The sequence below is a fragment of the Oncorhynchus tshawytscha genome, linkage group LG03, assembly GCF_018296145.1.
Source record: "Oncorhynchus tshawytscha isolate Ot180627B linkage group LG03, Otsh_v2.0, whole genome shotgun sequence".
Classification (NCBI taxonomy): Eukaryota; Metazoa; Chordata; class Actinopteri; order Salmoniformes; family Salmonidae; genus Oncorhynchus; species Oncorhynchus tshawytscha.
The window spans coordinates 68,016,675-68,028,814 of NC_056431.1; the positions used below are offsets into that span (position 1 = coordinate 68,016,675).

A 12,140-nucleotide genomic window follows, 5' to 3' on the forward strand; every position below is an offset into this window, starting at 1 on the left:
CACGGTTTTACAACGCATCAGTGACATGGCAGGAGATGTTTTGGAACATTTACTGCTTCGCATACAAGCCAGTGAATTATATGTGTTACAGCTGGATGAGTCAACAGACGTGGCGGGCCTGGCACAGCTCCTGGTATATATCCTTTACGTTTATGGGGGGTCAATTAAGGAAGACATCCTCTTCCGCAAACCACTGGAAACCAGGACAACAGGAGAGGATATTTTGGGTACACTGCAGCATTCACCGAGAGGCTCTGGCTGCCAAGGGAATGCCTGACAGCTTGAAAGACATTTTGGACACTACAGTGAAAATGGTTAATGTTGTTAAAGCAAGGCCCCTGAACTCTCGTGTATTTTCTGCACTATGCAATGATATGGGCAGCGACCATGTAACGCTTTTACAACATACAGAAGTGAGCTGGTTATCAAGGGCCAAAGTATCGACATGTTTTTTTTTTAAATTGAGAGACGAGCTTAAAGTTTTCTTTACTGACCATAATTTTCACTTGTCTGACCGCTTGAATGATGACTAGGTTCTCACACGACTGGCCAATCTGGATGATGTTTTTTCTCACCTGAATGATCTGAATCTAGGATTACAGGGACTCTCCGCAACTATATTCAATGTGCGGGACAAAATTGAGGCTATGATTAAAAAGTTGGAGCTCTTTGCAACTGCGTACCTATGTGAGAGTGGATTATCTACCCTCACTAGCATGAAAACTAAATACAGACACAGACTGTGTGTGGGAAATGATTTAAGACTGATACTCTCCAATACAATACAACATTACAGAGTTATGTGCATCCTTTCAAGCACACCCTTCTCATTAACCTGTGGTGAGTTATTCACAATTTTCAATGAACAAATAAGGTTTTATATGTAAGATAGTTAAATAAAGAGCAAAATGTATTGATTATTATTTGTGCCCTGGTCCTATAAGAGCTCTTTATCACTTCCCACGAGCCGGGTTGTGACAAAATATCGTATAGTGTGTGTGTGTGGCAAGCTTACAATGATGGCAAAAAAACAACATTTGAGTGTGCGCTGACCCTGGTGCTAGAGGGGGTACAGCTGTAGGTTGAATGTTTGAAGGGGTACGGGACTGTAAACATTTTGGGAACCACTGGGCTAGACCAATCATGTACCAAAGACATCTTAAACCAGTTTTGTTTTATGTTTTTCTGCTGTGTGTAATATGAGGTAGGCTATGTATTGTATAACAGGACAATAATTATTTTAAGGAAAATGAATTACATTTTGGGCTTGGTCTTGTGAATAGGTTCATGCATTCTAATATGCATATGGTGTTTTGAGTGAATCACCTTAGAAAGCGCAACCCATTTTGTTGTGTTAGACTTTGAAACAGCATCTACAATGACCATGTTTTCCACTCAACCTTGTGTTGAACTTCTTTCTTGAAATTGATCACCACAGTGAGGCAAAAAAACATTTATTTTTGTATTTTTTTTAGAAGCACGGTACTGTTTTGATGATAAATGTTTGATTTGATTTTTGATTGCATTTGTATTACTGTCAGAGTGGTTAGAGGGACGATGGAGCCCTGAGTACCAGGCCATTAGCGAGTTGGGTACTACCAACGCATGTTCAGGGGGCATAAAATGAGATTACAGTGACTGCGGCCATGACTCATGACTGCTGGTGTGGCAGTAATACAGTCACTACAACAGCCCTAGCCATGCCTCATAGGGTGGTGTCATTTCCTCTGTCATTCTCATGGTTGTGACTGGGTGATGCTCATCTGCTGGAGCATAAGTCCATTGGTCTGTGTAGCCTGTGTTTGTGGATGGCGAAAGAAGGGGTACAGTGCATTTGGAAAGTATTCAGACCCCTTGACTTTTTCCACATTTTGTTATGTTACAGCCTTATTCTAAAATTGATTAAATTGTTTCCACCCCCTCTCAATCTACAGACAATACCCCATAATGACAAACAGGTTTTTAGAAAATGTTTCAAATGTATTAAAAATAGAAACAGCTTATTTACATAAGTATTCAGACTCTTTGCTATGAGAGTTGAAATTGAGCTGAGGTGCATGATGATTGGAGACAGGCGCAGGAATACGTAATAGCGGGGTTTATTTTCTCCACCCAAACAAAAGAGCGAGGTGTAAACCTCTAAATAATACACGGGACGAGACCCTTGAAACAAGTGCACAATAACACGTATCATGGAAGCCGAAATAACAGCACAGGTACTCAAAGGACCAATGGACATGGTAACAATAACCGACAAGGACAATGGGGAACAGAGGGCACATATATAACATACTAATCAGGGGGAATGGGAACCAGGTGTGCGTAATGAGACAAGACAGTCCAGGGTTGGTGGTAATGATCCAGTTCAGTGAAGCCTAGAAGGCCGGTGACGTAGACCTCCGGAGCTGGTGAACGGTATGAGCAGCAGTACCGGGGGAATCCGTGACAACCTGTGGTAAATTCCATTGATTGGACATGATTTGGAAAGGCACACACCTGTCTACATAAGGTCCCACAGTGCATATCAGAGCAAAAACCAAGCCATGTGGTCAAAGGAATTTGTACATAGAGCTCAGAGACAGGTGTCATGATGTGACTTTCATTAATCTGATGACTTATGTATCGAATCCACTATGTTTTTAATTGTTACTCGATTAAATTAAATCATGTAACAATTAACTCATTAGGATTTGGGGCACCACAGAATAAGTTTAACGAGTTACCATCTCCTGAATTAAACTCTAGATGATATATAAGATATCTATCGATAACAGTAATTTATTTATCATTACCGCATATCAGTCTCATAATTCTGAATGTCGCATACTCCTTGCATCTGCACAAACCCCAGCTTTACTGATCATTCTGTACCACACATTGATTTAATTGTTTATCTACTAACTAACTAAATGATAAACACACAAAGAGATTCCAATCACCACTACTGAAGATCTAAAAGAGTCCTCTGCTGCATACAATTTACAATTGGCATGAGGTGTCATAAAACCCCCACATCAATCCCTCCTCTGCGGGTGAGAGGGGTCTGGTGGAAGTCAGATCCATTGTAAACCTGATCTTTGGAGCTTCACAGTAGAGTCATGACACAGGATTGTGTCGAGGCACAGATCTGGGGAAGTGTACCAAAAAATGTCTGCAGCATTGAAGGTCCCCAAGAACACAGTGGCCTCCATCATTCTTAAATGGAAGAAGTTTGGAACCGTTTAACTTGGTGTAACTGATGTAACTGAGTCAGGTTTGTAGGCCTCCTTGCTCGCACACACTTTCTCAGTTCTGCTCACAAATTTTCTATAGGATTGAGGACAGGGCTTTGTGATGGCCACTCCAATACCTTGACTTTGTTGTCCTTAAGCCATTTTGCCACAACTTTGGAAGTATGCTTGGGGTCATTGTCCATTTGGAAGACCCATTTGCGACCAAGCTTTAACTTCCTGATTGATGTCTTGAGATGTTGCTTCAATATATCCACATAATTTTCCTACCTCATGATGCCTTTTATTTTGTGAAGTGCACCAGTCCCTCCTGCAGTAAAGCACCCCCACAACATGATGCTGCCACCCCCGAGCTTCACGATTGGGATGGTGTTCTTCGGCTTGCAAGCCTCCCCATTTTTCCTCCAAACATAACGATGGTCATTATGGCCAAACAGTTCTATTTTTGTTTCATCAGACCAGAGGACATTTCTCCAAAAAGTACGATCTTTGTCCCCATGTGCAGTTTCAAACCGTAGTCTGGCTTTTTTATGGCAGTTTTGGAGCAGTGGCTTCTTCCTTGCTGAGCGGCCTTTCAGGTTATGTCGATATAGGACTCGTTTTACTGTGGATATAGAAGGACCTTTGCTGTTGTTCTGGGATTGATTCACTTTTTGCACCAAAGTACGTTCATCTCTAGGAGACAGAACGCGTCTCCTTCCTGAGCGGTATGACGGCTGTGTGTCCCATGGTGTTTATATTTGCGTACTAATGTTTGTACAGATGAACGTGGTACTTTCAGAAGTTTGGAAATTGCTCCCAAGGATGAACCAGACTTGTGGAGGTCTCCAATTTCTTTTCTGAGGTCTTGGCTGATTTCTTTTGATTTTCCCATGATGTCAAGCGAAGACGCATAGAGTTTGAAGATAGACCTTGAAATACATCCACAGGTACACCTCCAACCTCCAAATGACATAATTTTCTGGAATTCTCTAAGCTGTTTAAAGGCACAGTCAACTTTTTGTATGTAAACTTCTGACCCATTGGAATTGTGATACAGTGAAATATAAGTGAAATAATCTGTCTGTAAACAATTGTTGGAAAAATGACTTGTGTTATGCACAAAGTAGATGTCCTACACGACTTGCCGAAACTATAGTTTGTTAACAAGAAACTTGTGGAGTGGTTGAAAAATGAGTTTTAATGACTCTAACCTAAGTGTATGTAAACTTCTGACTTCAACTGTATGTTTTGGGGCATATTTTGTTTGTTTGCACAGTTAATAAATGAGACCCCTGGGGATCAGTGGCTTTGAGACAATTTGATGTGACTTCTCTTCTCTGTTCTGTTCTGCTCATCATTCTATCTTCTCTCTTTATTTCTCTCTCAACACATGCTCTCAGCATCACACACATTCTCCATTTTCACTCTGTAATTGGGTATGACACAACAAAGCTCTAATGAATGTCTTGGTTTATTTTGATTGTGCCCGTCTCAACATGTTGTATGGGAATTGTTCCAGTCCCCTGCCCCTATACAGGGCCTTTTGCAGAGATGCCTGGTTCTCCAGAGGACACTAAAAGAAAGAGGGAGGATGGAGAGGGCGAGAGAGAAGGGGGTAGAGGGTAAAAAAGAGAATATTTCAGCAGCAAGTTAACTCAGCCACCCACATCCACATAAATATTGCAACACATACACACTAATACTGTACCTTATTAACAGTCATTATTACACCGTCAGCTGCATGAATCGGTGACTGAGTGTTACTGGTGGAGTGGGAGTGGGAGGGGATATTTTGGGTTGAGTATGGGTGTGAGACTGGATATTGTGGGTTGAGTATGGATATTTTGGGTTGAGTATGGGTGTGAGACTGGATATAGTGGGTTGAGTATGGGTGTGAGTCTGGATATTGTGGGTTGAGTATGGGTGTGAGTCTGGATATAGTGGGTTGAGTATGGGTGTGAGTCTGGATATTGTGGGTTGAGTATGGGTGTGAGTCTGGATATTGTGGGTTGAGTATGGGTGTGAGTCTGGATATTGTGGGTTGAGTAAGGGTGTGAGTCTGGATATTGTGGGTTGAGTATCGGTGTGAGTCTGGATATTGTGGGTTGAGTATGGGTGTGAGTCTGGATATTGTGGGTTGAGTATGGGTGTGAGTCTGGATATTGTGGGTTGAGTAAGGGTGTGAGTCTGGATATTGTGGGTTGAGTATGGGTGTGAGTCTGGATATTGTGGGTTGAGTATCGGTGTGAGTCTGGATATTGTGGGTTGAGTATGGGTGTGAGTCTGGATATTGTGGGTTGAGTATGGGTGTGAGTCTGGATATTGTGGGTTGAGTATGGGTGTGAGTCTGGATATTGTGGGTTGAGTATGGGTGTGAGTCTGGATATTGTGGGTTGAGTATGGGTGTGAGTCTGGATATTGTGGGTTGAGTATGGGTGTGAGTCTGGATATTGTGGGTTGAGTATGGGTGTGAGTCTGGATATTGTGGGTTGAGTATGGGTGTGAGTCTGGATATTGTGGGTTGAGTATGGGTGTGAGTCTGGATATTGTGGGTTGAGTATGGGTGTGAGTCTGGATATTGTGGGTTGAGTATGGGTGTGAGTCTGGATATTGTGGGTTGAATATGGGTGTGAGACTGGATATCGTGGGTTGAGTATGGGTGTGAGACTGGATATCGTGGGTTGAATATGGGTGTGAGACTGGATATCGTGGGTTGAGTATGGGTGTGAGACTGGATATCGTGGGTTGAGTATGGGTGTGAGACTGGATATCGTGGGTTGAGTATGGGTGTGAGACTGGATATCGTGGGTTGAGTATGGGTGTGAGACTGGATATCGCGGGTTGAGTATGGGTGTGAGACTGGATATCGCGGGTTGAGTATGGGTGTGAGACTGGATATCGCGGGTTGAGTATGGGTGTGAGACTGGATATCGCGGGTTGAGTATGGGTGTGAGACTGGATATCGCGGGTTGAGTATGGGTGTGAGACTGGATATCGCGGGTTGAGTATGGGTGTGAGACTGGATATTGTGGGTTGAGTATGGGTGTGAGACTGGATATTGTGGGTTGAGTATGGGTGTGAGACTGGATATTGTGGGTTGAGTATGGGTGTGAGACTGGATATTGTGGGTTGAGTATGGGTGTGAGTCTGGATATTGTGGGTTGAGTATGGGTGTGAGACTGGATATTGTGGGTTGAGTATGGGTGTGAGTCTGGATATTGTGGGTTGAGTATGGGTGTGAGACTGGATATTGTGGGTTGAGTATGGGTGTGAGACTGGATATTGTGGGTTGAGTATGGGTGTGAGACGACACACACAGCATGCAAGCGAACAATAATGTCATTAGTCGGTGAGTTGTGCTGCAATGTTATTATTGTGTGACTGTATTCTTGTGGAAAGAGCGTTGGGTCAAGTGGGATGCTGGTGGAAAGAGCATTGGGTCAAGTGGGATGCTGGTGGAAAGAGCATTGGGTCAAGTGGGATGCTGGTGGAAAGAGCATTGGGTCAAGTGGGATGCTGGTGGAAAGAGCATTGGGTCAAGTGGGATGCTGGTGAAAAGAGCGTTGGGTCAAGTGGGATGCTGGTGGAAAGAGCATTGGGTCAAGTGGGATGCTGGTGGAAAGAGCATTGGGTCAAGTGGGATGCTGGTGGAAAGAATAATAAGTGTGTGTGTGTGTATAAGGACAGTTTGAGGCTTGTCAGTGACCCTGTCCTGCCCCATCCCACCCTCATCACTAGCTACCATGAATAAATTAACCACCTTCACATGAATCACACAACAATTATGACAGGATGGCACTGGAGGGAAGGGGGATGTAGAGAGTATTAGGAGGGGTAGAGGGGTAGAGGAAGGGAGGAGGGTACGGGGAAATACAGTGAGGAGAAGAGGTAAAGGAGGGGGGACAGAATGAGAGGAGGAGCGAGATGAGTGACCAGAGGAAAGAGAGGAGTGACTGGAGGAAGAGGAATGAGAGGAGGAGCGAGATGAGTGACCGGAGGAAGAGGGAAGAGAGGAGGAGCGAGATGAGTGACCGGAGGAAGAGGGAAGAGAGGAGGAGCGAGATGAGTGACCGGAGGAAGAGGGAAGAGAGGAGGAGCGAGATGAGTGACCGGAGGAAGAGGAATGAGAGGAGGAGCGAGATGAGTGACCGGAGGAAGAGGGAAGAGAGGAGAAGCGAGATGAGTGACCGGAGGAAGAGGGAAGAGAGGAGGAGCGAGATGAGTGACCGGAGGAAGAGGGATGAGAGGAGGAGCGAGATGAGTGACCGGAGGAAGAGGGAAGAGAGGAGGGTGATGAGGAAGAGGAGGAAGAGGGAAAGAGGAAGAGAGAGATGGGTGACCGGAGGAAGAGGGATGAGAGGAAGAGGAGATGAGTGAGGAGGAAGAGAGAAGTAGGGTGAAGAGGGAAGATGAGTGACCGGAGGAAGAGGGAAGAGAGGAGGAGCGAGATGAGTGACCGGAGGAAGAGGGAAGAGAGAGGTAGGGTGTAAGAGGGAAGAGAGAGGTAGGGTGTAAGAGGGAAGAGAGAGGTAGGGTGTAAGAGGGAAGAGAGAGGTAGGGTGTAAGAGGGAAGAGAGAGGTAGGGTGTAAGAGGGAAGAGAGAGGTAGGGTGTAAGAGAGAAAGAGAGGAGGAGCGAGATGAGTGACCGGAGGAAGAGGGAATAGAGAGGTAGGGTGTAAGAGGGAAGAGAGAGGTAGGGTGTAAGAGGGAAGAGAGAGGTAGGGTGTAAGAGGGAAGAGAGAGGTAGGGTGTAAGAGAGAAAGAGAGAGGTAGGGTGTAAGAGGGAAAGAGAGGTAGGGTGTAAGAGGGAAGAAGAGAGAGGTAGGGTGTAAGAGGGAAGAGAGAGGTAGGGTGTAAGAGGGAAGAGAGAGGTAGGGTGTAAGAGGGAAGAGAGAGGTAGGGTGTAAGAGGGAAGAGAGAGGTAGGGTGTAAGAGGGAAGAGAGAGGTAGGGTGTAAGAGGGAAGAGAGAGGAGGAGCGAGATGAGTGACCGGAGGAAGAGGAAAGAGAGAGGTAGGGTGTAAGAGAGAAAGAGATGACAAGGAGGTAGAGAACGGGCAATAAGGGGACTAGAAAAGACAGAGAGGGAGTGGTTGTCACTGCACTGAGGATGACAAGGTTCCTCTCCACCCCTCCCCCACATGCTCTAGTCCTGGGGAGAGAGGGAGAGAGCTCTTTGTTTGGTGTCCCATTTGCTGTAAACATGTTATCTTCAAGGGGGAAGTGGTTTAGGAGCAGGGTCATCCATAACAACAGACACTTTTAACAACTCAATAGCTATGTGTGTTTTCAATCTAGAAAATAGAGTATGCCTGCCTGAAGCAGAGCCAGATTGGGTCTCAGAGCAATCTTTTGTCACAGGGTTTATTGCTTGTATTGGTTGTTGTTACTGTATAGTGATAAATCACATTGATGTCGTGTTCTGAAGATACATAGAGGTCAAGCATTGCTAAGGGAGAAGTGTACTGCCCGCTGACAGAACAGTTTGGAAGGTTCTAACAGCACTTCATATTCTATTTTCTATTAGAACACGTTACATGACTATTAGCCTACACTGGGACACATTGTTGGAATAATGAGCAGAAGATCTAACCCCCCCCCTCTCCGTCCCCCTCTCTGTCCCTATAGAGAAGTTGGTAGCGTACCAGAGGGAGTTCCATGCCCTGAAAGAGCGCCTCCGTGTGGCCGAGCACCGGACCCTGCAGCGCTCCTCAGAGCTCAACAACATCCTGGAGCAGTTCAGACGGGTCATCGCTGAGACCAACGGCAGCAAGGACGCTCTCACCAACTTCTCAGGTACACACACACCCCCATCCATCCACCCACACACCGACACACCCAGGATGGATCTACATTTACCAGCTTCTCAGGTTACCCATCACAATATACACACACAAAAAGATCCATTCAAGCTGAATCCCCCCTTCGGGAACTTTGCCATTAATGTAGAAGAGATAATAGACTGGATCATTCAGTTCTCCTCCTATCTAATAGTGCCTGCCCCCTTAGTCTTACTGCTGCTCTCAGGCTTCAGACCATCTCCATCCTAACCAGGCCTTTAGTCATGCTAGACTTGAATTAGAATTAACATCATGCTCTAATCCTCCCCTCCACCCGGGACTTTGCTCTGAATGGAATTGTTCTACTCGTTCTGCTTCTATAATTCTGTTTTTTCTCAAACATTCTGCTAATTCTATGACTGTTTTTCTCAACCGTTCTACCAGTCTAATGCTATGATTCTCAACCGTTCTACCAGTCTAATGCTATGATTCTCAACCGTTCTACCAGTCTAATGCTATGATTCTCAACCGTTCTACCAGTCTAATGCTATGATTCTCAACCGTTCTACCAGTCTAATGCTATGATTCTCAACCGTTCTACCAGTCTAATGCTATGATTCTCAACCGTTCTACCAGTCTAATGCTATGATTCTCAACCGTTCTACCAGTTTAACTCTATGAATCTCTGATTCGCCAGTTGCGAGAAACTTTCTTGAACAAATTCATTTTATTAATGAATTGCGTTGCGTTTGGATTGAAAACTTTCATCCACCACACAGTGATTACGACAACAAATGACTCCAAAGAGAAGACATGTGGATATACATGTATGAATTAAATTCTGTATCTCCACATGGTTTAAACGAAGAACAACAGTTTGGACACACCTACTCATGAGGACGTCACCTGGAATTAATTTAAATGAATACCTTGTTAATTTGTGGAATTTATTTCCTCCTTAATGAGTTTGAGCCAATCAGTTGTGTTGTGACAAGGTAGGGCTGGTATACAGAAGATAGCCTTATTTGGTAAAATACCAAGTCCATATTATGGCAAGAACAGCTCAAATAAGCAAAGAGAAACGACAGTCCATCATTACTTTAAGACATGAAAGTCAGTCAATCCTGAACATTTCAAGAACTTTTAAAGTTTCTTAAGTCCAGTCACAAAAACCATCAAGCACTATGATGAAACTGGCTCTCATGAGGACCGCCACAGGAAAGGACCCAGAGTTACCACTGCTGCAGAGAATAAGTTCATTAGAGGTACCAGCCTCAGAAATTGCAGCCCAAATAAATGCTTCAGAGTTCAAGTAACAGACACATCTCAACATCAACTGTTCAGAGGAGACGGAGTGAATCAGGCCTTCATGGTTGAATTGCTGCAACGAAATGACTACCAAAGGACACCAATAAGAAGAAGAGACTTGCTTGGGCCAAGAAACACGAGCAATGGACATTAGACTGTTGGAAATCTGTCCCTTGGTCTGATGAATCCAAATTTGACATTTTTGGTTCTAACCGCCATGTCTTTGTGAGACGCAGAATAGGTGAACGATGATCTCCGCATGTGTGGTTCCCACCGTGAAGCTGTTTTTCAACAGGACAATGACCCAACACACTTCCAGGCTGTGTAAGGGCTATTTGACCAAGAAGGAGAGTGATGGAGTACTGCATCGGATGACCTGGACTTCAATCAACCGACCTTCATCCAATTTAGATGGTTTGGGATGAGTTGGATCGCAGAGTGAGGAAAAAGCAGCCAACAAGTGCTCAGCATATGTGGGAACTCCTTCAAGACTGTTGGAAAAGCATTCCAGGTTAAGCTGGTTGAGAGAATGCCAAGAGTCTGCAAAGCTGTCATCAAGGCAAAGGGTGGCTACTTTGAATATATTTTTTAAACACTTTTTAAACACATAATTCCATATGTGTTATTTCATAGTTTTGATGTCTTCACTATTATTCTACAATGTAGAAAATAGTAAAAATAAAGAAAAACCCTGTGTCCAAACTTTTGACTGTTACTGTAAGTCAACTGATTCATGAATTGCCCTTCGTGCCAGCTCTCATACCCTATAACTCTGTATTTCTTTGTAACTAACTTGTATACAGGTAGACCAGAAAAGCCACATCCCTGATTGGCAGATGAATGTCAAGCCTGATTTTGAAGCACCAGCTACTCATCAGTTGTTCTTTACAAATGCTGTTTTGAATGAAGATAAAATTGTACCTACACACTGAAGAAGGCTGCAAAGCCGTAACGTCTGTGTACCCAATGCAGCGAAATAATACAACATTCTAAAAATGAAGTGAGCTTTATGCGACATCTTTCTGAGTGCAGACCCATTACCCTCTTTTTGTCTGAATTGGCGGGTTTTAACGCAACAGCCAAGCTTCTGGGAGAGTGAGATGGTCCCCTTTTCTCAACCATTCTACCAGTTGTAACTCTTATGATTCCTTCCTGTATCTCCGTCAGATGAGACCCAGAAGCTGCTGAAGGAGCTGGCCAGTAGGAAGCCTCTCCAGGTGCCAAACATCTACCACCACCTGCCTCACCTGCTCAACAATGAGGGCAGCCTGCACCCCGCTGTCCATGTCGGCCTGGGCCGCACCGGAGGTGAGAAGCACACACACACACACACACTGCCTCGGTTTCCCGCCCTCCCAGTCCATGCTTCTTTTGGCAGAACAGTTCTTACGTGGCCTGTGGCCTGGCTGATACATGTATTGTCAGACCTGTTCTAAGCTAGTGTGTTCTCTCTGCTCTAGCGTGTAAGGTTGTGTTACAGCCTCCCATCAGGACCTTTTGAGCTCACAGCACAGTCGTGTGTGTGTGTGTGTGTTGTTGTTACTTCAGGCATAGATATGAGCGATTAGTCCCTCCATTGTAGCTGGGAGGCCAAGCTAGGCTCCAATCTCACGCAGTCCCTTATTATCCCACACAGCTTGACCCCATTCTCACCAGTCACCATATCACATTCTCTTTAAAGGTTAGGTTGCATAAACATAACCACATGTAACATATGGATCAAAATTCCCAATACAAAGTTACACCTCACTTTAAACATAAAACTGATCAGAATTCCAAAGAATGCAGGGTGTGACGTAATATGGAGGACCCAGCCAAGCTAGCCAATTCCCTATAACAG

General features: G+C 44.6%; 1 protein-coding gene across 1 annotated transcript in view; it reads left to right on the forward strand.

The window, feature by feature from the left end:
* LOC112242142 (alpha-1,3-mannosyl-glycoprotein 4-beta-N-acetylglucosaminyltransferase A-like) overlaps window positions 1-12,140 on the forward strand; it is a 79,079-nt gene that overhangs the window by 20,321 nt on the left and 46,618 nt on the right. Inside the window, exons 2-3 of the mRNA XM_024410111.2 lie at window positions 8,841-9,008; window positions 11,468-11,608. Of these exons, the coding sequence (XP_024265879.2) occupies window positions 8,841-9,008; window positions 11,468-11,608 (309 nt within the window). The remainder of the gene's footprint in view (window positions 1-8,840; window positions 9,009-11,467; window positions 11,609-12,140) is intronic.